This window comes from Carcharhinus amblyrhynchos, chromosome 1 (genome assembly GCF_965287045.1).
Source record: "Carcharhinus amblyrhynchos chromosome 1, sCarAmb.v2.hapA, whole genome shotgun sequence".
NCBI classification, from domain to species: Eukaryota; Metazoa; Chordata; class Chondrichthyes; order Carcharhiniformes; family Carcharhinidae; genus Carcharhinus; species Carcharhinus amblyrhynchos.
This window is the reverse complement of record NC_137324.1, coordinates 12,436,480-12,462,901: the sequence shown is the minus strand read 5'-3', so window position 1 is coordinate 12,462,901 and position 26,422 is coordinate 12,436,480. Positions and strand designations below refer to the sequence as shown.

Here is a 26,422-nt window from a genome sequence, read left to right as displayed (position 1 = left end):
CAGGGGGTGGGGAGCGGGGTGGGGGGAGGGGTGGGAGAAGAGTGCAGGGGGTTTGGGTGCAGGATAAATTCAAATGTATAGCAGTGGAAGCAACAGTCACTCTGAGCACGCGATCAATCTATGGAACAGGCTCTCGAGGGAGATAGCGGAAGCAGTTCATTTAGATGCAAATTAGATAGATTTCTTTCAGGAAATAACATTTTGTTATGCAGCATAATAGCAATTTGAGACATGACGCATTCTCCACCATCGGGGTTTTCCTTGCCTCGTTCCTGGGCCTGGTTTGATTAATTGATCGAGGTCAATTCCAACCAATAGTTGAGAGCTCCGTCATTATATCCTGGGACTTTCAGGATGGCAGAAGGGGAATTAGATGAGCCTTGGACTTTCATTTTTCAATTAATTCCAAAGCTCCTAGTAATTATTGTTTTCTTTTCAAATCAAACTGAGCTGTTTCACTCACTCAGTCATGGTACGACTAAGTAGAATTCCTGCACATCATCCATTCTTCATTTGCCTGATCACTACTCATCCAGTCATAATCCGGTTATGTACTTTGACCATAGAGAGTGGGCCTGGCCACATTTTCATGACATTCACTGGTGTTCATACATCATAGAACCCTACAGTGCAGAAAGAGGCCCTTCGGCCCATCGAGTCTGCACCCCAGGTCCTATCCCTTCATGTTATACCCACTAATCCCTCCAACCTACGCATCCCTGGATACGAAGGGGCAATTTTTTAGCATGGCCAAGCAACCTAACCTGCACATCTTTGAACTGTGGGAGGAAACCAGAGCACCTGGAGGAAACCCATGCAGACACAAGGAGAATGTGCAAACTCCACACAGACAGTGACCCAAGCCGGGAATCGAACCCAGGACCCTGGAGCTGTGAAGCAGCAGTGCTAACCACCGTGCTACCATGCCGCCCCAGCGTTGTGCACTGGTCTTTTGATTGTCTTGCTGATTTTGGAATTCTCACCTTTATGTTCCAACCACTCACCACCCCCCCCACATCATCATTGTAATTCCTCCAAACCTCAAAGATATCAACACTCATCCTACTCTGGCTTCTTGAGCATACCTGGGCCAGGATTCTCTGGTCCCCCACCCCATGTAATGGGTTTCCCGGATGTGTGGGGGGCCCCCCCTTTAGTGGGGATTCCCACTGATCGCAGCGGGACCAGGAGATTCTGCCACCATGAATGGTGCGCCAACTCCCACCGCCAAGAAAAGCACTGAGGGGGATGCCAGATAATCTCACCCATGATTTTAAGTGCTCCACTACTGGCTTTGATTTGATTTCTTATTATCACATGTATTAACATACAGTGAAAAGTATTGTTTCTTGCGCGCTGTACAGACAAAATATACCGCTCACAGAGAAGGAAATGAGAGGGTGCAGAATGTCGTGTTACAGTCATAACTAGGGTGTAGAGGAATCTCAAAAAGTCTGACAGCAACAGGGAAGAAGCTGTTCTTGAGTCGGTTGGTGCATGGCCTCAGACTTTTGTATCTATTTTCCGACAGAAGAAGGCGGAAGAGGGAATGTCCGCGGTGTGTGGGGTCCTTGATTATGCTGGCTGTTTTTCCAATGCAGCAGGAAGTGTAGACAGAGTGAATGGATGGGAGGCTGGTTTTCTTGCATTCATGGAATACCAGCAGTGGGTGGGTGAGACATTTAAGTGGATACCAATTGTCCACCTGAGGGCCTCATTTTGGCATCTGGGCAGATAAGCCATGAGTCTTCCATTCCCAGATTTAATTGGACGGAGGTGGAAAGGAGGCAATTTATGCAAGTTATTATTGACATTGCTCTTTGCCTATTGGGCCACGTCACTCACAGTTTTATCACAAGTTTTAACACAAATAGATTGGGAACCTACTCTCTTTGCGAGTGAGTTATTATGGATCGACACCAATCCTGCTTAGTTTGAGGAAAAATAAGGCTTAAGATTGGTGGATTTGTGGATAGTGATGAGGACCATCAGAAGATACAGCAGGCTATAGATCAGTTGGAAATTTGGGCGGAGAGATGGCAGATGGAGTTTAATCTGGACAAATGTGAGGTAATGCATGTTGGAAGGTCTAATACATTTTGGAAGTATACAGTAAATGGCAGAAGCCTTAAGAGTATTGTTAGGCAAAAGGATCTGGGTGTATAGGTACATAGGTCACTGAAAGTGGCAATGCAGGTGGAGAAGGTCGTCAAGAAGGCATACGGTATGCTTGCCTTCATCGGCCAGGATATTGAGTTTAAAAATTGGCAAGTCATGTTGCAGCTTTATAGAACATTAGTTAGGCTGCACTTGGAATATAGTGTTCAATTCTGGTCGCCACACGACCAGAAAGATGTGGAGGCTTTGGAAAGAGTACAGAAAAGATTTACCAGGATGGTGCCTGGTATGGAGGGTATTAGCTATGAGGAGAGGCTGGAGAAACTTGGTTTGTTCTCACTGGAGCGTTGGAGGTTGAAGGGAGACCTGATAGAAGTCTGCAAGGTAATGAGAGGCAAGGATAGAGTGGATAGTCAGAAGCTTTTTCCCAGGGTAGAAGAGTCAATTACTAGGGGGCGCAGGTTTAAGGTGCGAGAGACAAATTTTTAAAGAGAAGTATGAGGCAGAGAGTGGTGGTTGCCTGGAACCTGTTGCCAGGGGAGGTAGTGGAAGTGGATATAGTAGTGACTTTTAAGAGGCGTCTTGACAAGTTCATAAGGAAGATGGAAATAGAGGGATATGGTCTCTGGAAGCTTAGGGGGTTTTAGTTAAGTCAGGCAGCATGGTTGATGCAGGCTTGGATGGCCAAAGGGCTTGTTCTTGTGCTGTAATTTTCTTTGTTCTTTGTTCTAGATTCCCCCCACACATACCCCCTCCCTCCCCTCATCCTTCTAAATCGGCCCAGACTCCTCATCCACTCCTCATATGACAAACCCTTCATTCCTGGGATCGTTCTTGTGAACTTCCTCTAGACCCCCTCCAAGGCCAACGTATCCTTCCTTAGGTATGAGGCTTAAAACTGCTCACAATGTTCCACATGGGGTCTGACCAGAGTTTTATACAGCCTCAGCAGTACGACCCTGCTCTTGTGTTCTAGCCCTCTGGAAATGAACGCAAACATTAAATATGGTCTGTGAGCAAATAAAATAACCATGTTAAAGGTCCAATAATATCTGCCAGGCCAGGGAAACTGCTTCTCTACCTGATCTGACCTACATGTGAGTCTGGTGCTCTTCCATATCCCCAGAATCAATCAATAAGAACAAGAACTGCAGCAATCTCCACTGTGGTTTGGTGTTCAAAAAAAGCTGTCATCAAAACTGAAGGGGTGACTTCCTGAGGGGGTTCTACCATTCGTCAATAGCCTCTTGGTGTAAGAATCACAGAATTGTTATGGCACAGAAGGGCAGCTAACAACATCCTGGGAAAATGGTATTGATGCCACTGTTACAAGCATCTCTGATGTGGGTATGCCGGCGTTGGACTGGCGTAAACACAGTAAAAAGTCTGACAACACCAGGTTTTAGTCCAACCTATTTATTTGATAATAAAGCTTGTGAGTATATTATCAAATAAATAGGTTGGACTAAAACCTGGTGTTGTCAGACTTTTTACAAGCATCTCTGCCAGTGTCACGGGCGGACAAGGGGGGGAATCCCAATGGAAACTTTCTCCTTCCTCCTTTCTTAATTTGTTATTCAGAGTTCCCTTGCTCTGACAGACTAGTGGCTGGGTTGCATTGGCGTCCTTCATCTGATCTATATGTTCATGCAGCTGCCTTGCTTTCACTCTTCTGAAGGGTGGCACAGTGGTTAGCACTGCTGCCTCACAGCACCAAGGACACAGGTTTGGTTCTGGCCTCGGGTAACTGTCTGTGTAGAGTTTGTACATTACCCCTGTGTTTATGTGGGTTCCCTCCAGGTGCTCTGGTTTCATAGAATAGAATCCCTACAGCGCAGAAGACGGCCATTCAGCCCATCGAGTGTGCACTGACAACAATCCCACTCATCCCCATAACCCCACATACTTCCCCTGCTAATCCCTCTCATCTACGCATCTTGGGACACTAAGGGGCAATTTAGCATGGCCAATGCACATAATCTGGGGATCTTTGGACTGTGGGAGGAACCAGAGCACCCGGAGGAAACCCACGCAGACACAGGGAGAACGTGCAAACTCCACTTAGACAGTGACGCAAGCTGAGAATCGAACCTAGGTCCCTGAAGCTGCGAGGCAGCAGTGCTAACCACTGTGCCACCGTTTCTTCCCTACTGTCCAAAGACGTGCAGGTTATGTTGATCAGCTGGGCTAAATTGTCTTTCAGAGTGAGCAGGATTAGCAAATAAAATACATGGAGTTGTGGGGATAGGGTTTAGGTGGGATTGTTGTTGATGCAGCACGATGTGCCTAATGGTCTCCTTCTGCACTGCAGGGATTTTATTCTATGAAGAATAGAATCTGTTATTTGTCATTTATATTACTGATTTGGATGAGAATATAGGAGGCATGGTTAGTAAGTTTGCAGATGACACCAAGGTTGGTGGCATAATGGACAGTGAAGAAAGTTATCTCCAATTGCAATGGGATCTTGATCAATTGGGTTGGTGGGCTGATGAATAGCAGATGGAGTTTAATTTAGACAAATGTGAGGTGATGCATTTTGGTAGATTAAACCAGGGCAGGACTTACTCAGTTAGTGGTAGGGCACTGGGGAGAGTTACAGAATGAAGAGATCTAGGGATATATGTTCATAGCTCCTTGAAAGTGGAGTCACAGGCGGACAGAGTGGTGAAGAAGGCATTCGGCATGCTTGGTTTCATCAATCAGAACATTGAATACAGGAGTTTGGATGTCTTGTTGAAGTTGTACAAGGCATTGGTAAAGCCACACTTGGAATACTGTGTACAATTCTGGTCACTCTATTAATATCCTTTCTATTGTAGAAAGGATATTGTTAAACTAGAAAGACTGCAGAAAAGATTTACTGGGATGCTACTAGGACTTGATGGTTTGAGTTATAAGGAGAGACTGGATAGACTGGGACTTTTTTCTCTGGAGTGTAGGAGGCTGAGGGGTGACATTATAGAAATCTATAAAATAATGAGAGGCATAGACAAGGTAGATGGCTAATATCTTTTCCCAAAGGTAGGGGAATCTAAAACTAGAGGGCATAGGTTTAAGGTGAGAGGGGAGAGATATAAAAGAGAGGGTCATTAGATTGGTCCCACTGGTCGGAACAACATTGAGGGCCGAAGGGCCTGTACTGCGCTGTAATGTTCTATGTTCTATAGGAGTGTCCAGAGGGGCAATCTTTTCACATAGAGGGTGGTGACTGTCTGGAACAAACTGCCAGCGGTAGTAGTAGAGGCGGGTACAATTTTATCTTTTAAAAAGCATTTAGATAGTTACATGGGAATGATGAGTATATGGGCCAAATGTGGGCAATTGAGATTAGCTTATGGGTTTAAAAAAAAGGGCAGCATGAACAAGTTGGGCCGACGGGCCTGTTTCCATGCTGTAAACCTCTATGACTCTATGACTCTAAGTACTTAAACAGTCAGTTGCAGAGTTGTAGATTAGATTTGAGTAATTTTGCATTTAAGCTAGCAATCGATTTTTCCCCGAGCCGTTATTTTTGTTGATACAGCATGTGATCATTCCCATGTCATTATTTTTCTCTTTTGGATAAGGTCTATTATTACTTTAGAATGTATGGTCACAGTTCTCCCGTTTCGGCACTATGGGAATAGTAGTGGGCAAGGCAGGAAATTTGGTGAAATATTCCAAGCTCCATTAAGCTTGATGGGAATTTCCAGTTTCAGTGTGTGCATGGCCAGAGAGAATCCCACCCTATCCCTTTTGCCCATTGCTTTCATAGAATGTGGACAGCATGTGATCCATCCCTAGTTTCCAGTGAACTGAGTGGCTTGCTAGGCATTTCAGAGGGCACGGAAGAGTCAGCCACATTGCTGCGGGTCTGGAGTCACATTTGGGCCAGACTAGATAAGGACTGCAGATTTCCTTTATGAACAATGAGGGTTTTTACAACAATCGGTGATTGTTGCCATGGTCATCATTACCGGGACTAGCTTTTATCCTCCAAATTTATTAATAAAATTTAAATTCCACCAGCTGCCATGGTAGGATTTGAACCCATGTCCTTAGAACTTTACCCTTGGCTTTTGGATTCCCAGTGACACTACACTATGCTACACTACACTACCTTGCTGCCTCCTCCTATTTCAGATCTTCACTGCGTTGAGTTGCAAGAATTCAAGACCTGAGGAAACCTGGAATAAGAATAGATCATTCAGCCCCTCAAACTAGATGAGGCTGTCCAAATTTGGACTTCCCCCACACCCAGACAGCTCAGTCTATCTCCAAACCATAGAATCATAATCCTATAGTGCAGAAGGAGGTCGTTTGAACTTTTTAGTTCAAAGTTTTGAATTCAGGTTCAAAGTTTTAGTTCAAGGTTTTGAATTCAGATTAAAGTGTGGCGGTGAAATACATCACCAATTGTCAAACTCAAATCGTAGAATCCCTACAGTGCAGAAGTAGTCATTTGGCCCATCGAGTCCGCATCTACTCTCTGATGGAGTTTCTTTCCCAGGTCCTCCCCCCAGGAGGCCATTTGGCCCATCATGTCTGCACTGACCACAATCCCACCCAGACCTATTCTCGTAACCCCATGGATTTACTCCAGTCCTCCTGACACTAAGGGGCAATGTAGTATGGCCAATCCACCTAACCTGCAACATCTTTGGACTGTGGGAGTAAACCAGAGCACCTGAAGGAAACCCATGCAAGAATGAGGAGAACAAACAGGCACCCGAGGCCCAAATTGAACCCTGGCCCCTGGTGCTGCGAGGCAGCAGTGTCACCATGCCATCCATGTGGATGGGATCAAGTATCCATTACTATCTCCATTGTCCTCAATCCTATATCATATGAACACAACAGGGGTCAGGTGTGTAGAATTTAGATAATTCGATAGATTGAGGTCTGCTCTCTCAGATCCCTGCAACTGATTCTAAGTAGGACTCAGGAGTTATCCCCAGTGTCCTGGCCAATATTTATTCCTCAATCAGCATTAAACAGAGAAACATACTAGATAGGAGCAGGAGGAGGCTATTTGGCCCTTCAAGCCTGCTCCACCATTCACCACAATCATGGTTGATAGTCAAACTCAATAGCCTAATCCTGCTTTCTCCCCATAACCTTTGATTCCATTTGCCCCCAAGTGCTATATCTAGCCACCTCTTGAATATATTCAATATTTTATTAAAAGAGAAAGCCATCACGTTTCTATTCATTGTAAATTGCTGCGATTCCAGTCACTACCCTTCAAAATTCCCATAAGCTAAAAAAGCACATTAGGACACCCTGGGCTTGAGCAAGGCACGACAGAAATGCAAGTCTTTCTTTCTCGGCACATTTTGACCCGGTTCTTTATCAAAGTATTGAAAGGGAGGCATGATGGCACAGTTGTTAGTAGTACAGCCTCCCAGCACCAGAGTTCAATTCTGGCCTTGGGTCACTGTCTAAACGGGATCTGTGCATTCTCCCCAGGTGCTGTGGTTTCCTTCCACACTCCAAAGATGGTGGATTGGCCATGTTAAGTGCCAGGGAATTAGCGGGATAAATATGTGGTGTTACAAGATGGAGCCAGGGTGGGATCATTATTGGTGCAGGCTTCATAGCGTCTTCTCTTTCTCCTAGAGATTCTTTCATCCCGAATGAACTAATTCTTCTACTATTCCATTCCACATATTGTTTAATCTGTGTTCAGACAAAGAATTTTCTTAACCGTGATCTTATGTTTTGTGTTGGCTGTCGAAACTCAGTTAGTCTACTCATCTGTACATTTCAATTATTCTAAAGATTCCTACTACTAAATAATGTTAAAGGAACTGTGCACCTCTTATTTCCTCCATTTAATTCCTCTACTATAACATCATTTACAATCCAATCTTACAGGTATCCAACCATAACTTCTTCATTTACCTCAGCTTAACTTGCACTCGTTCCAGCCTCCAGGTTTTACAGCACAGCCGGCACTGCTCCTTTACCAAGATTCTTAGCTCGAAGTTTTGAATTCAGATTAAGGTGTGGTGGTGGAATATATCAACAATTGTCAAACTCAAATCGTAGAATCCCTACAGTGCAGGAGGAGGTCATTTACCCCATCAAGTCTGCAACTACTCTCTAATAGAGTATCTTATCCAGGTCCTTCCCTCCCAGTCCTACCCCACACACATTTACCATGGACAACCCATCCAACCCACACATCTTGGGACACTAAGGGACAATTTAGCACGGCCTAGCCAGCACATCTTTCGGACCATGGGGAGGAAACCGGAGCACCTGGAATAAACCCGTGCAGACACGGGGAGAGCTTGCAAACTCCACACAATCACCCAAGCCCAGGTTTGAGGTCCCAGGTTCTCTTTTCCAGAGAGAAGTTTTATTGTGCCAGTGGGAATTATCAAAAGATAGCAATAATTGAGGGCAAATCATCTCACTAAATGAAGCACTGAGTTGCTACAAATAGCAGAGTGACAAAACAAGCTCAATTTGGTGAATTGTTTTCTCATTCATGCAATGTGGATGTGACTGGCTGGGCCAGCATTTATTGTCCATCCTTAATTGCTCTTGACTTGAGTGTTTTGCTGGGCCATTACAGAGGGCAGTTGAGAGTCAACCATGTTGCTGTGGATCTGGAGTCACATGTCAGCCAGACCAGGCAAGGATGGCAGATTTCCTTCCCAAAAGGACATCAGTGAACCAGATGCGTGGACAGACACGGGGAGAAGGTGCAGGCTCCACTCAGACAGTGACCCACGCCGGGAATCGAACCCGGGTCCTGGTGCCGTGAGACAGCGATGCTAACCACTGTGCCACGCATGCTCTTGTACTCTGACACCTTTTGCATTCGAGGCCATTTTCCTTCCTAATTGTTCTGATGTACCCGCATGTTACCTTCCTCTGTCTCTTGCACAGGGGCACTACATCACTCTCGTTCTGTACCGTGCACGCGGTCTCACTTAAAACAGCAGCAGAGCTAATGTTTGGTGAGTGTCACAGAGAGGGCTGAAGCAATTAACAGCGCGGCAGCGCCTTATCCTGTTGCTGCAGACAGCGCTTATTTGTTACACACAGGGCCGGGCATGTCAGTGACATGAAGCGACTTTATTAGGAGGAAGGGCCTGTCACAACCAGCAAGCAGCCAGTGCCTGGACTGTCACATTGGAGCTCTGCAACATGGAGAGTTGCTTCAGGAGGACTGTCCTGCTGTCAGCCAGCAGTCCCATCAGATTGCCTCCCCTGTGCCCATTGCTGAACGGTTGTGTGCGTTTTTGACAGCAGCGTCAAGCTGACAAACAGTTCTCAGGCAATGCATTTGGTGGTGGTGGGGGCGGGGAGGGGGGCGGGGAGGGGGGATGGCTGGTTAAGCAAGGGGAGGGGGAGAGGGTGGGCAAGGGGGCTTTGAAATCATCAATGGATCTACAAAGAGTTACAAGTGGGGAGAAGGCAGCATGCGCGGATTTATTTCCTTTCTGTGCGCACTGAAAAAAAGTGTTACATACATTGGTGTGAAATCAGCTTCTGAAACTTGAATGGCATGTTATATTGACCATCAGGAGGCAATGATGGTGATCGATACGTATGTACACTCCAGAATTAATGCGCATTAAAGAACTGCATTTCTCATCTGCTGTCTAGTTGAATTATACAATCATACAGTGCAGGAGAGGCCATTCAGCCCATCGAGTCCACACCAGCACATGAGAAACTCCTGAACTCCCACCTAACCCTATGTGTTAGCACTTGGCCCATAACCCTGAATGTTATGATGTGCCTGGTGCTCATCCAGGTACCCTTTAAAGGATGTGAGGCATTCCATCTCCACCACCCTCCCAGGCAGCGCATTCCAGACCGTCACCACTCTCTGGGTAAGAATTTTTTTTCCTCACATCCCCCTCTCAACCTCTTGCCCCTCACCTTGAACCTACGCGCCCTCATGGCTGACCCTTCAACTAAGGGGAACAGCTGTTCCCTATCCACTCTGTCCGTGTCTCTCATAATCTCGTACACCTCGATCAGGCCACCCCTCAGTCTTTTCTGCACCAACAAAAACAAGCCAAGCCTACGCAATCTCTTGCCAGAGATTAGATGTTCCATCCTGCTGAACCTCCTCTGCACCCCCTCCAGTGCAATCACAAGTGGGGTTTTACGGGGGGAGGATTCCACCCAAGGTCAACATACATTCCATTGTCCCCCCTCGCGCATGTGTGTGTCTGTGTGCGTGTGTGCGTGTGTGTGTGTGTGTGTGTGTGTGTGAGCAAGTCTGCATGTGCGTGTGTGAGCGAGTGTGCATGTGTGTGTGTGTGTGTGTGCATGTGTGTGTGTGTGTGTGTGTGCATGCTTGTGTGTGTGTGTGTGTATGCTTGTGTGTGAATGTATGTGTGTGAGTGTGTGTGTATGCGTGGGTGTGTGTGTGCACGTGTGTGTGTGTGTGCACATGCGTGTGTGCACGCACGTGTGTATGTGTGCATGCGAGTGTGTGTGTGTCTGTGTGTGTGTGTGTGTGAGAGTGTGTGTGTATGTCTGTGTGTGTATGTCTGTGTGCCCTCTCTCTGCTCTCGAATGGAACAGAGGCCTTTCAGGGTGTAGTGGTGCTCATTTCAGAAATGGAAAAGCTTCTTCTGTTTGGTTTCTGATCGTTGAACAGAGGTCAGCTCCTTTTGCATTATTCAGCAGCTCCATTGAAGGGCAACTCTTGACAAGGGCTGTGAGCAATCACTGGCTGCCAAAGATCTGAAGGGGAGAGGAAAATGTGGCTATGCAATGTCTGCTGTGGGCAGCAGGAGAGGGGGAAAAAACCTCCCGATTTTTGGCAGAGGCTTTAAAAGTGAAATGGGGCGTTTTACACTTTACCCTGCAAGATTTTATTTCCCTTACAGTTCAGTTTTGGGCAAGGAATGTTACGGAATGCTGTGTGTTGGATGAGGGGGAGAGGTTATTGCAAAGGTTATTGAACAAACGAGCTCTCATCCGTAACAATTAATAAATAGATCCAAATTACAGCACAGAAGCCCATTCAGCCCATCACAGCTTATGCTCGAATTAATTATATTTTTATAGTTAAATTTATTTATTGGTGTCACAAGTAAGCTTACATTAACACTGCAATGAAGATACTGTGAAAATCCCCTAATCACCACATCTCGGCACCTATTCAGGTACACTGAGGGAGAATTTAGCACGGCCAATCCACAGTCAGTAGATTCTTAATTCCAATTTTTTTTGACTGAATTCAAATTCCACCATCTGCCACGGCGGGATTCGAACCCGAATTCCTGAAACATTAGCTAAGTTTCTAGATTAATAGTCTAGTGATAATACTGCTAAGCCATCGCCTCTCCTATTGCTGGCGTTGCTGCCATGTTGAATTTTAAAAGTTATTTAATAATGACTTCCGACAATCTAAAGAAATGCAAGGTGCAGGTACTTCCCATTCAGAGGACAGATGGAGAACCGGGAAATGGGACAGGGTGAAAAATTTATTGATGTTTTTCTGACTTAATGAGGAAAGCCTCTTTTGCTCCACTCAGCTCATGTTGATTTACTTTATTCATAATGAAGTTGACCCTGCTTTTTCCACCCTTGACTTGGCCTGTATTCAATTGCTCCCTCAGGCCACCCGCCCCCATGAACACTTGGAAAGATTCAAAGGCAAGATCATAATGAGCTCTTTAAGCGTCTTAATTGGCCTCGGTATTGCCGCAGGGAGGTCTGCTTGACCGCCCACTCTGTGCTCTCCTTATGCCCACTTGGAAATTGTCTGCGCAGCAAATGGAGGTGGCAAATCGTCATGCAAAAAAAAATTGGCCTCAATTTCTTTTGGTTACCTTCCTGCATTCAGACTCATTCCCACCAGTGAAAGTATAATCACAGCCAACCTACAGCATCCCTTAATTTTCCTTCTTCTTTGGCAGTCCCTGGAGAATGAGGATGACTTGCTCCCTCTCTGGTTTGATGGGTTCTGAGATGTCTGACAAGTCCAATGTGCCCCCTACAGACTCTGCCAAAGGGTGGTGGAGGTGGCGCTTGAAGGGTTGGGTGGATGGTTTGATTGGAGACTCGTGCCTCTGTGCCTAGACACATTTCCGGTGGACTCTCCCAATGGGTGTGGGGCCTTCCTGAATGAACCATGTCCATTATGGTCAGTTACAGGCCACGTCCTCACATGAGTCAGCTGGGGATAGAATCATAGAATCCCTACATTGCAGAAGGAGGCTATTCGGCCCATCAAGCCTGCACCGACAACGACCCCACTCAGGCCTTACCCACATAACTCCCTGACATTAAGGGGCAACTTAACAGGGCCAATCAACCTAACCTGAGCACATTTGCAGTATGGCAGGAAACCCAAAGGAAACCCGTGCAGACACTGGGAGAACGTGCAAACAGACAGTGACTCAAGGCCAGAATTGAACCCGGGTCCCGGGCGCTGTGAGGCAGCAGTGCTAATCATTTGCCACCGTGCCGATGTTTAACGATATTCCTAAAGCATTTGCTCCCGGATTCTCCGACTGCGACTGGGTCCTGAGTAGAGCAGTTGCTTTAGGAGTCTAACACCGGGCACGCGAATGATATATCCTGCTCAGCAGAGCTAATTTCAAGTGATTAATGCCTCAATTCTGGAGAAGCTGACTTGCGAGGGATAAGCTTCAGTGGGGCTGCTCCTTGCCACCAGATATTGAGAGGCATTGCTGATGGCATGATGTGCTTTGAGGTGCCTGCTGTAAATTGTCTAAGAGCCCAGGAGAATATAGCAGAAAGGGGGATAACCCTTAATCCCCTCTCTTATCAAAAACCCATCAACCCGCGTCTTAAAAATATTTAGCGAGGCAGCCTCCACCACTTCAACGGGCAGAGAATTCCAGAGATTCACCACCCTTTGAGTGAAGAAGTTCCTCCTCAACTCTGTTCTAAACCGCCCCCCTTTTATCTTGAGGCTGTGCCCCCTAGGCCTACTGTCTTTTTTGAGCGGGAAGAGTCTCTCCACCTCTATCCTATCCATCCCATTCATCATCTTATACGTCTCAATGAGATCTCCCCTCATTCTTCTAAACTCTAACAAATACAAGCCCAGTTTATTCAGCCTCTCCTCATAGCTCAACCCCCTCAACTCCGGTATCAGCCTAGTAAACCTCCTCTGCACTCCCTCCAAGGCCAAAATATCTTTGCGCAGGTGCGGCGCCCAAAACTGCACACAGTACTCCAGCTGCGGCCTCACCAATGCAACATAGGGCAACATTTGCCTTGTTAATGATGCCAGATGTTGTTGTTGAGCCAACCCATTTTAGAGAAAGAGTGGGGAAAGTGGAGAGACTGACTGGTGCGCTGCGAACGAGTCAGACAAATGCAGCGTTCCTTTTAGTGAGACTCGGTGGCCGAGATTAATTGCTGGTTAATTATTCAGTCACTCTGCTCCTTGCCACTGTAAAAGTGCTGAGGAGTGTGCTGAATCCTGCGAGAGAGTGCAGACAAGATGATGGGTAGCGCCGTTGCTTTTCCTTGTGCCTTGGTGCACAGTACGGTGCCAAGGGGTCCTTCCAGCTCATTTGGCATTGCACTGCCAAAACCCCACATTCAGTTGTTCTTACTGGAGTTGGGCACCAGCGAGCGAATCTTGCTGGCATGGTGCCAGCGACTGATCCCTGTGTGTAAATATGATATTGGAGCTGGGAAAAGAAAGCTGGGATTGGATAGAGCACAGCACAGAAGGAGGCCACTCAGCCCCAAATGCCGGTGCTGGTTCTTTGCAATGGCTGTCCAATAAATCCCACTCTATTAATTATTCCTGATTTCTTCTATTCAAGCACCCGCCTTTTAAAGTTATGATGAATTTGCCTCCACCATCCTCTCAGAGAGTGAATTCTGCATTGTAACCACTCACTGCACTATTTTCCTTCCTCAGCCTCACTCTCGTTCTTTTGTCTATTGTCTTAATTCTGCATCGTCTGGTTACCAACCATCTTGGTAATATTCATTATTTACTCCTGTCAAAGCCCTTCATTATTATTAGTTTTTTTTATTCATTTGTGGGACATGGGTGTCTCTGGCTGGCCAGCATTTATTGCCCATCCTTAGTTACCCGAGGGCAATTGAAGGTCAACCACATTGCTGTGTCTCTGGAGTCACAGGTGGGCCAGACCAGGTAAGGTTGGCAGATTTCCTTCCCTAAAGGACATTAGTGAACCAGATGGGTTTTTCCAACAATCAACAATGAGGTCATGGTCATCAGTAGATTCCAGTTTTTTTTTATTGAATTCAAATTCCACCACCTGCTTTGGTGGGATTCGAACCCAAGCATTAGTTGAATTTCTGGATCAACAGTCAAGTGATAAGACCATTGCCTCACCCTAAAGACCTCTATTAAATTTCCTTTTCACCCTCTCCGCTCTGAGGAGAATAATCCCAGCTCCAACATTCTCTCCGCTTAGCTGGGGTCCCTGGGATATCTCCTCTGTGCCTTCCTTCCACAAGGTCTTCACAACCTTCCTAAAGTATGGTGCTCTGAATGATTTTATAAAGGTTCAGCATAACCTCCTTGCTAATGCACTCTGGTCTTTATTTATAAAGAGCAGGATCCCCGTATGCTTTTACTATTAGACAGCCTGCGAAAGTTCTCACCTATTATTGAAACTAATTGCACGAAACTCCAGGATGTTAATCTAACCCCAGCCTCATACTCTTGTCAGCTGTGCTCAACGCACGACATATCCATATAGGCAGCACCCTCTGGACTCTGTGAGCATTTTGTGACATTCAGTGCCACTCTTGAACAGATATTTATGCCTCCTTTCTGAGCACACATCTGTGCCGGTGGCATGATGCCACCGATGCCATTTGTGCCCGGCGTGAATTATGCTTACGCATGCACCCCCCCCCCCCCTCCCCCGACACTAAGTAGACTCACCTCCCTCTTCTAAAGCCCATCCCCCATAACTATGCAGCTTGTTCTGCCCGGGGCTGGATGCCACCCAAATGTTCCCGTTGTTTGGACAATACAAATGTCGTTCTGACTGCAGCACAGAACAAATTCAAGAGTGGAAGAATCAGAAGATTGTCGCAACAGGAGTTCCTTCTTTCGGAGTTCCCCTGTCGCAGGTCATGATGATTTTTAGATCTTGCAGGTACACGCGGCACGAGATTCTCCATTCCGCCGCCCCCACTCTCCCCCCCCGCCCCCCCCCCCCCAAGACCGTGTTTCCTGCCGGGAGACGACGGGTTGTTTGCTAGTGGCGGGATTCTCCAGTCCTGTCGCTCTCAGTGGGAATTCCCATTGACATCACCCCAGGGGGTGGGAAACCCGTGGACGGGGGTGGGGAGGGGGCACCCTGCCGGCAGGACTGCAGAATCTCACTGGCATGAACAGACGGATAATTCCAGCTGGCATCTCTCTCTCTCTCTCTCTGTCTGTCACACACACACGCACACGCACACACACACACACACAAGTACATACACACACACACATAGACACACACATAATGCACACACACAAACACACACATCACGTGCATGTGCACACACACATCAAACACACACACAAACACACACACACACACCCCTTGTTAGACCTCTGCATTCATTATTTAAAAGATGGAAACATTGGCCCCAGCTGATGATTCCCCTCTGCAATGGTGGTACCATTTCTATAACACATTACTCCAAAGCTCATGTGTGGAGATGGCAGGATGGATGGGCCTTGCTTCACAACTGCATTGCGCCCGCGCGCCCCCCCCCCCCAGTGGAGTCTGTATGTAGACCGGAGAATTGGAACAGACCCACTGCTCCACTGCACCCACCCCCACACCCACTGCCTCCCCCCGCAACCACAGCTTAAACTGCCTAACACTCTGAGCTTACCATGACCTCAAGAAAGTTCCACTCAGCCTTTTCCACACTATTCAGATGGCATTTCTTGATCAATATTGAAGATAATATTGATGACATTGATCTATATTGATTTTTTTTCCCCAAGGTAGAAGAGGGGCCACAGGTTTAAGGTGCGAGGGGCAAGGTTTAAAGGAGATGTACGAGGCAGAGTATTTTTACACACAAGGTGGTGGGTGCCTGGAACCCACTGCTGGGGGAGGGAGTGGAAACAGATACCATAGTAACTTTTAAAGGCCGTCTTGACAAATACGTGAATAGGATGGGAATAGAGGGATATGGTCCCCGGAAGGGCAGTTGGGCAGTTTGGTCGGTGCAGGCTTGGAGGGTAAAAGGGCCTGTTCCTGTGCTGCAATTTTCTTTAGACTATAAGACCATGAGACATAGGAGCAGAATTAGGCCACTCGGCCCATTGGCTTTGCTCCGCCATTGAATCATGGCTGATATTTTTCTCATCGCCTTTCGCCTGCCTTTTCCCCATAACTCCCGATCCCCTTATTAATCAAGAACCTATCTGTCTATGTCTTAAAGACGCTCATGACCTGGCCTCCACAGTCTTCTGCGGCGAAGAGTTCCACAGATTCACCACCCTCTGGCTGAAGAAATTCTTTGTTATCTCTGTTTTAAAGGAACGTCCCTTTAGGTTGTGCCCTCTGGTTTGAGCTTTTCCTACCAGTGGAAACATCCTCTCCATGTCTACCCTATCCAAGCCTCGCAGTATCATATAAGTTTCAATAAGAACCCCCCACCCAACCCCTCAACCTTCCAAACTGCAACAAGTACAGATACAGAGTCTTTAACCATTCCTCATATGACAAGCTCTCCATTCCAAGGATCATTCTTGTGAACCACCTCTGGATCCTTTCCAAGGCCAGCACATCCTTTCTTAGATAAGGGGCCCAGAATTGCTCATAATAAGGTTTGACAAGAGCCTTATATAGCCTCAGAAGTACATCCCTGCTCTTACATTCTAGCCCTCTCGGCATGAATGCTAACATTGCACTGTCTTCCTGATTGCCGATTGAACCTGCACGTTAATCTTAAGAGAATCTTGAACAAGGATTCCCAACTCTCTTTGTGGGTTTATGGTCTTAATCCTGTGCCCGCCACAGAAATAAATTGCATCTGTATAGTGCCTTTGACAGCCAGAGGACACCCCAAAGGCTTTTCTTTGCATCGAATGACTTACATCATAGTTAATCAAGCAAAAAGAGATTGGACAACAGCCAGAGGATAGAGGCGTAAAATTACATTGCACGCGCCAGGGAGAAAGAGAGTGAGAAATCTAATGTTGCGAGATGCAGTGAACACTGTACTGAACATTAGTGTTTAAAGTTTAAAAGTTTATTTATTAGTGTCACAAGTCGGTTTACACTAACACTGCAATGAAGTTACTCTGACAATCCGCAAGAGGACTATGACCTTTCCTTGCCATTCTATCTAGACCTTCACATAATATTACACACTTTAGTTAAATCCTCCCTCGAGCCTCAGCTGTGAGCCACTCAAAGAAAAATGTAAGGGGCGATGAGAAAAAAAAGTTATGCCTGTTTCCATTTTCATCCTTTTATTAGTTAGAGGAATACGTGTTGGGGTTTGTGCGGGGATGGCTGTTTGACAGTCAGGCTGTTTGAACGTCATAATCTTGAACAAGGATTCCCAACTCCTTGCACTGGGAAATAATGAATTTGATTGACAGGGTGGCACAGTGGTTAGCTTCACAGTGCCAGGGAGCTGGCTTCGATTCCCGGCTTGGATCACTGTCTGCATGTTCTCCCCATGTCTGCGTGGGTTTCCTCCAGGTGCGTGTCAGCGTGTGTGTGTGTGAACGGATGTGTGTAAATTGTACAGCTCTGGAATGTAACCGATTGTGAGATTAGGCATTTTCTTTTTCATCAAAGTGCTAGGCTGTAATGCTCAATCAGCTGCCTGGTGATTTAGTGACATTTCATTAAAGCACATAGGCTTTACAATGAGAGGGTTCCACTGGCTAACTTTCAGATTGATATACTCTTTCACCAGGTAAAGTGCAAGCACAGGGACAAGAAACCATTGGTTCGGCCAACATAAGGAAATGTCAGAATCAACTCAATCAGGTTGGAATTAAAAGGGGTGACGCAGGGGAAACAGCACATGGTGCAAAATTATAGGAACACAGTTAGCACCATAGAATCCCTACAGAAGGAGTACCAATCAGCCCACTGAGTCTGTACCAACTCTCAGAAAGAGCGTCTCACCCAGAATGACCATCCTTTGTCCCTGAACCCCATATATTTACCATGGCTAATCCCCTTAACCTACATATCTTGGGACATAATAAGAACATAAGAACTAGGAGTAGGCCATCTGGCCCCTTGAGCCTGCCCTGCCATTCAGTAAGATCATGGCTGATCTTTTCGTGGACTCAGCTCCACTTGCCCGCCCACTCACCATAACCCGTCATTCCTTTACTGTTCAAAAGTTCATCACTGAGGGACAATTTAACACGGCCAATCCACATAACCCATATGTCTTTGGACTGTGGGAGGAAACCAGATCACCCAAAGGGGACCCACACAGATATGGGGAGAATGTGCAAACTCCGATCAGTCACCTGAGGCCAGAGTTGAACCCGGGTGTGAGGCAGCAATGCTAACCACTGTGCTGCCCGTGTTCATCATTTCCCTGGCTGTTCACTGAAAGTCACCGTGACAGGCTCCCTGCAATCATCCCAACAGAATGGACAAGAGACTATAATGGATGAAAAGTCACAGGGTGAGCCCACAGATGCTGTGATATGAGTCTGTGACAGCTACTCCGTTAGTGTCACCAGCTCAACTTGGAAGTAATCCTGGAGGTTTTCTTACATTACATTCCGACTCCAAATGTGCCCCCACCCGCTCACTGCCCACCATCTCCCCCTCAACACTCCGGATATGTCCAACTTCATGCCGAACTCTTTCTACACATCTTGGAAAGCAAACAGACTCTTTATGACTTACTTGCATGAGCTTAAAGTTTTTAAAGCTTATTTATTGGGGGTCACAAGTAGACTTACATTAACACTGCAGTGAAGTTACTGTGAAAATCCCCTCGTTGCCACAATCAGGCGCTGGTACATGGAGGGAGAATTTAGCATGGCCAATGCACCTAACCAGCACCTCATCTGGACTGTGGGAGGAAAACGTGCTCCCAGATAAAACCCACGCAGATACGGGGAGAATGCGCAGACAGTGTCCCGAGGCTGCAAATTGAACCCAGAGCACACAGGGGAAACCCACGTGGATAAGGGGAGAATGTGCGGACTCTGGGAATCAAACCTAGGTCCTGGTTGACTGAGATGCTCCAATTACTGGAGTGAGGCTTGAACCAGTGACCACATGCCTCAGAGGACAAGGCTAACATAGTCTTAAGCTACAGTGAGGGATACAAATGATGAGATTCTCTTGTTAAGAATCAGGAAGATAAAAATCCCTGTAAGTTCCTAGCGGCGTGTAACAATCTTGAAGGATCCAGATTTGAGACGACCTCTTTTCAACTCCCAGTCCTTCAGCTTGAGTGGCAGATATATTCCCCAATCAGTAATGTTTTTAGTTCCTGCACTCTGTCTTGTTGCTCAGCTGTGCCACGTCACATAAAAGTTGGAGTAGCTATTGGCTTGCTGCAGGTTAAAACTGTCTTGTAAAATATGAATGGCACAAGTGGTTAGCACTGCTGCCTCACAGGGACCTGGGTTCGATTCCTGGTTCGAGTCACTGCCCATGTGGGGTTTGCATGTTCTCCCTGTGTCTGCATGGGTTTCCTCTTCATGCTCCAGTTTCCTTTCACAGTCCAAATACGTGCATGTTAGGTTGATTGGCCATGCTAAATTTACTCCTTAGTGTCAGCAAGGGTAAATGCATAGGGTTATGGGGACAAGGTCTGGGTGGGATTGTGGTCGGTGCAGACTCGATGGGCCGAATGGCTGCCTCCTGCACTGTAGGGATTCTATGACTTTTGAGAATGCATTTTATAATTGCCGAATATTTTGTGCCCAGTGATAATTCGGACTCAGTTGTAGGATTAACGATTAAATGGCCTGTACCGCAAATGCTGTAAGCTGATTTCCTTCGGATCCAGTGGTTCTCAGCGAAAGATCCGCATTTAATTCAAACGAATAAAGCAGCAAAGTATTATCAGAGATGTAATTGCGATTATAGTTATTGCATGTTGACCAATTAACCCTTCGTAATCAAGTAAGAGGATACTCAGCACTGAAGTGGGAGTTAAAGAATTACACTCCTGTGCTGATAACTTAGTTTCATTCAATCTGGCCTAAAGGATGTTCTTGGGGTCAGAAAGACTCCGTAGACCCTTGATATTGGCAGCAAGAATCCAATTCCGGAATTCCTGGTGCCAGTCCTTATGGGTGGCACAGTGGCACAGTGGTTAGCACTGCTGCCTCACAAGGCCAGAGACCGAGGTTCGATTCCCGGTTTGGGTCACTGCCTGTGTGGGGTTTGTACGTTCGCCCCATGTCTGGGTTTCCTCCGGGTGCTGGGGTTTCCTCCCACATTCCAAAGATGTGAGGGTTAGGTGTGGAACGGCCATGCTAAATTGCTTCTTAAAGTCCGAAGATGTATAAATTAGTGGGGTAAATATGTGGGACTACAGGGATAGGACTTGGCTGGGATGCTCTGCCAGAGAGTTGGTGCAGACTCAATGGGCTGAATGGCCTCCTTTTGCACTGAAGGAATTCAATGATTCCTGCCGTGCCCAATTTTTGTCAGTGGCAGATAAGGGTGTGAACTAGTGTGAGTCACTAGTCTGTACCCTTCCCTCCCCACCTAGCCAGCTGATGGAGATCTTCTCGTCCCTCGCAATTTTTCACGGAGTCGGGCCTATTTGTCAATGAGTTAATGGCCCCTCAGAGGTGACATGGTCTGCATGTCACCTTTTCTTACCTTTGCTCCTCCCCCCCTCCCCATGCCAACCTATTCCCTGCCACCAAACCCCAATGGTCCATCTTACCCTCCCTGCCAACCTTCAGTGCACTGTGAAGCTTGGCTGAGCCCCAAGGCATCCATTAGTCAATTGAAGGCTACCATTGAATTTGTACCTTCTGCACTATCAAGCAATGTAATCCAAATCAGAACAACTCATTGCATGAAGACCTTCCAATTTGTCCCCACGTCCACGCTGTATTTTTTGTCAATCACCTTAAATCAGTAGCCTCTCAGGGTCAACTCTGCAGCCATTGGAAATAGTTTCTTTTTACTTAACCAGTTCAAATACCGCATAATTTTGACCACTTCCATCAAATCTCCTCTCATCTTCTACACTGTAAGGAGAACAAGCCCAGTTTCTCCATTCTATTCACATAAATGATAAATTACTCATCCTTGGAACCTTTCTCACAAATCTCTTCTGTCCCCTCTTGAAGCCTTCACATTCTTCCTAAAGTGTGGTGCCCAGAATTGAATGCAATACTCTCGCTGGGCAGAACTGTTGTTAATTCACATTGAGTGTAACTCACCAGGCTTTGATATTCTATGTTCTGGACACAAGCTGGACTGCAACAGTTCAAGAAGGTAGCTCATCTTCCCAAGAGGAATAAGAATTCTGGCCTAGTCAGTGACGCCCCACATCACGTGAAAGAATAGTTTATAAAAATTAATATGATACTGCCTTGTTCCCACCTCCCACCAGAGAATGTAGTTTCCCCAAGTTGCTCCCATTGAATCCCTTTATCTTCTTAAACAATTCAATTAGATAACCCCTCTCCAAAAGGGAGCACATGCCGAGTAACTGTTCCTTTCTCAACCCACCTTGATGTGGGGATGCCGGTTGGACTGGGGTGGACACAGTAAGAAGACTTACAACACCAGGTTAAAGTCCAACAGGTTTATTTGTTAGCACAAGCTTTCAGAGCGCTGCTCCTTCATCAGCTGCTCCTTCATCACATGACAAAGGAGCAGCACTCCGAAAGCTCGTGCTACCAAATACATCTGTTTAAGCTGATGTAGAGTTGTCAGCATTGGACTAGGGTGGGCACAGCAAATAGTCTCACAGCCAGGTTAAAGTCCAACAGGTTTATTTGGTAGCACGAGCTTTCAGAGTGCTGTTCCTTCATCAGGTGGGTACAGGATTCGTTTCACAAACATTGCATGTATAGACACAAACTCAAATTTGCATTCCAACCATTATCTTGTAATTGAGTTTGTGTCTATATTTGCCCTGTTTGTGAAACAAATCCTACACTCACCTGATGAAGGAGCAGTGCTCCAAAAGCTCATGCTACCACATCAACCTGTTGGATTTTAACCTGATGTTGTGAGATTACTTACTCTAACTTTAACCTGGTGTTGTGAGATTACTTACTGTGACCTTAACTTGGTGTTGTAAGTTCACGTACTGTAACTTTCACCTGGTGTTGTGAGACTTCTTACAGAACCCACCTTTCCAATGGTTGACTTTATTGTTTTCAATACAAGGAATGACTGAAAACTCAGAATGCTTCAAGGATCATTCATTAGCAAGGAGAGCAAAGACTGCTGTTATGTAGGTCATCATCAATAATGGAATGCAGTGGAACATGTTCCATGCGAAAGAGTTATTTCAGCGCAGATGTGTCCTAGGTAAAGACCTAAATGCAAATAGGCTCATTTTCGGTTGAAGAACTTCACTCATTTATCAGTTTCGCTCTGCACTGGTCAGATTAGTAACTATATTTTTAAATGATTATCACACGATCAGGAATGATCAGATGATAATAGCTTTGCCTAATGAACTGCATATATTAGTGCCAACAAATAGAGGAGAATTGGTTGTATCCCCAGAGACTGGATCTGCTTAATAATGTGTAAGCGTTCAAAATAACTCTAATGAGCTGAGCTCCACGCAGCGAAATTTATCTCGAAGCTGTCATAGTTAAGTGGAGCAGTCTTTGTCCAGTGAAGCTACTGGCTGTCTGCCTCACAGCACAGTCAGGTGTTAGACAGGAATAAGAAAGTGCTTCTACCTGTAGATGATGCAGGCACAGTCTCGACAGGTCCCGCAGTTCGCAATGTCCTGCCCAGTGTGGTAGGATTGTCTCCTGGAATGCAAACCGCACAATTAATAACTTATCTGATAAGTTAATGCGCACTCACCCCAGCATTCCCTCTCCCTCCAGCCTCTTCTCTCTCTCCTGGTATCTGCTGATCTTTGCTGGCTCCTAAGAGGGAACACCTCCCACAGCCTGAGAGACGTGCTGGTTAGGTGCACTGGCCGTGCTAAAGTCTCCCTCAGTATACCCGAACAGGTGCCGGAGCGTAGCGACTCGGGGATTTTCACAGTAGCTTCATTGCAATGTTAATGTGAGCCTACCTGTCACACATATAAATAAATATGCTAAATTCTACATAACGATGCGCTAAATTCTCCCCACCCTGAAAAAGCACCGGAGTGGGGCAACTAGAGGATTTTACAGTAACTTCATTGCAGTGTTAATGTAAGCCTACTTGTGACACTAAGAAGTAAACTTTAAACTTTAAAAAGCAGGGTATAGTGGGGCTGTTTGAGAAGTGGTGTGCAACTGGTGGAAGAAGTCTTTCAAAGAGCCAGTACGGAAACAATAGGCCAAATGATCTTCTTTTGTGTTACCGAGATTCAATGATTCACAGGGACATCTTAACTTAAAGGGATATCCAACTGAGCATCAAATGAACATTAACAATAGGGAGTAAGGCTTCCGAGGAATATAATAGTGACCGCATTGAGCATACTTCAGAACAGAGGGCAGGAGAAAATTCTTGATGCAGTGAGTTGTGAAATTCATTGACACAGTTAGTGGCCAGGGCTGAAATTATGTCAACATTCATGATTATTAAGTTTTAAGTTTATTTAATTAGTTTCACAAGTAGGCTGACATTAACACTGCAATGAAGTTACTATGACAATCCCCTCGTCGCCACACTATGGCGCCTGTTTAGGTACACTGAGGAAGGATTTAGCATGTCTTTCAGACTGCGGGAGGAAACCAGAGCATCGGGAAGAAACACACGCAGAAAATGGGAGAACATGTAGACTTTCCACAGGCAGTGACCCAAGCCAGGAATTGAACCCGGATTCCTGGCACTGTGAGGCAGAGTGCTAATCACTGTGTCATGAAGCCTCCGTGATTAGATAGGTGGATACAGTAATGAAAGGATGTGTTATAAGTAAGTGACATGTTTGCTCAGCCAGTGATGCCCATGTCCCAGGGATGAATAAAGGAAACATGGAGGATCAAATGGTCTTTTAAAGCATTTTCAATGGGAATGAAGGGATGAATGCATGAATGAATGAAGAAAAAGAAAGAAAGGAGGAAATGAATGATGGAGGAAAGGAATGCAAAGATATAACAAGTGACTTATCACACATCTCAAAGTGCTTCATAGAATGTGTTTTGAAAGTGACAGTTGGTCATGTAGGCAAACGGCGTAGCAATTTAGAGAGTTGTTGCGGGAGTAGCAGGGAGGAAATCTATAATGACTAAGGAAGCCCGACTGGAAAGGAATAAAAAATAAAACCACTACCTTAGTGTGCACACACTAGTCCCTGCCTGGGGCTACAGTTCAGCAGGCCCAGTCCTGGGCCTGTGTTATAAAAACTTCAGATAATGAGTTCCAGCTGGACAGCCTGTTACCAGGGAACTCATACCCAATGAGCCCCACAGTGAGATTCCCCATGGACCTCGTGGGCTTATTAAAGAAAGTCCAACCCCAGCCAGCTCAATTCAATTTTTTCTGTTGGTACAGGAAGAGAAGGCGGAACTTGGTAACCTGAATACAAAGAAGATGTTTCCTTTTGTGGGGAATCCTGAAACGAAGGATAAAAATGAGTTTAAAAATAAGAAGCCTCTCTAAAAACAGGCTTGAGTAGAGTTTGTTTTCTCTCAGTGGGTCATTAGTCTGTGGAATTCTCTTCCCCAAAAGCAGTGGAGATTAGCTCATTGCATTCGTTCAAGACAGAGTTAGATGGACCTTTGATAGACAAGGTCGTCTAGTCTAAAGATATGCAAGTTAGGTGGATTGGGCATGCTACATTGCCCCTTAGTGTCAGGAAGATTAGCAGTCTAAGTACATGGGATTATGGTGATAGGGCCTGGGTGAGATGTTTCAGTGCAGGCTTGATGGGCTGAATAGCCTCTTTCTACATTATAGAGACTCTATGATTATGGTTGGGGGGTGCAAAAGGAAAAGCGGAGTTAAGGCTACAGTCAGATCAGCCATGCTCTTATTGAATGGTGGTGCAGACAACAAATGGACTACCACGGTTCAAGGCAACTCACCACCATCACCATATGAGTGATTAGTGATGGGCAGTAAATGCTGGAATTGCCAGAGGCGCCCACATCCCACAAAAGAATAAGAGAAAGCAGGATCAAAGGGCCGAATGGTCTACTCCTATTCCTAAATCCTATGTTCCTCTGGAGATTAGATCCTTTGGGCTATGAAGTGATATCATCATCCAGTGTTCCAAACCTCCTTCTTTACCAAGAGGGTGGTGAATCTGTAGAATTCACTACCACAGAAAGTAGCTGAGTCCAAAATATTGCCTGATTTCAAGAAGGAAGTAGATGTAGCTCTTGGAACTAAAGGGATCAAGAGATATAGGGGGTAAGGGTGGGATCAGGATGTTGAATTTGATAATCAGCCATGATCAAAATAAATGGAAGAGCAGGCTTGAAGGGCCGAATGGCCTACTCCTACTTCTATTTTCTATGTTTCTATGTTAATACTCAGTGCATCCCCATTGAAGAACATGGAGACAGACCCCAGTCTTGGTTATGTTTCAAGGTGGAAGGGCCTTTGCTGCCACAGGGCTGATTTTCACCCTTGGTGGTGATGGATTAGGTGCTGTCGATGTACCTCTTCCTGCGTTAAGGAAAAGAATAGTATTTTTCTCTCCATCAGAAAATGAAAAGCTTCTTTGTTAAGATGCACATATCACTGCCTAACTGGCTGCAAGATAATATTTGTAACATAAAGATAGAACAACAAGCAATCAGACCTTGTGAGACAGCCATTGCTCACACACTGCAGTCTCTGGGATTCTCGTACATATCTTTCAACTCTCACTTCCTGCCAAACAGTGAAATTTCCTGACCCTTCTGCACTTACATTCCCAAAATCCTAGGCCTCTCTCTCAAGCTCAGGCTCTTTATCTGCCCCTTCCCATCATCTCACTCACCGTCCTCGCTGCCTACTTCAGGTTGACATGAATAATGGGTTGCGAGGTTGTATGAAATTCAGTTTTCTGCTCTTCAGACAAAGGGATTAACCTTAATGTTTCAGAGAGCCATTTGAAAGCCATTTATCTTTATCCGGTCATGCCGCATCACCGTAATCACTTTGCTTTCCTTGTCGTTTGGCTAAACTTTAATCCATTTTCCCAGTGGGCGAGGCAATCCCCTTAAAGACCTCCCTAGAGTGTTGGCGAAAACGATCGACCATGGCGTGGAGAACCCGAG

At 45.9% G+C, this 26,422-nt stretch overlaps 2 protein-coding genes across 2 annotated transcripts in view; one reads left to right on the top strand and one right to left on the bottom strand.

The window, feature by feature from the left end:
- LOC145346307 (dedicator of cytokinesis protein 2-like) overlaps positions 1 to 26,422 on the top strand; it is a 1,149,449-nt gene that overhangs the window by 531,523 nt on the left and 591,504 nt on the right. The window lies entirely within an intron of this gene.
- Positions 1 to 26,422, bottom strand: part of LOC145348297 (INSYN2B protein-like) — a 133,628-nt gene that overhangs the window by 43,695 nt on the left and 63,511 nt on the right. The window contains exon 3 of the mRNA XM_080196502.1: positions 22,949 to 23,023. Within this exon, the coding sequence (XP_080052628.1) occupies positions 22,949 to 23,023 (75 nt within the window). The remainder of the gene's footprint in view (positions 1 to 22,948; positions 23,024 to 26,422) is intronic.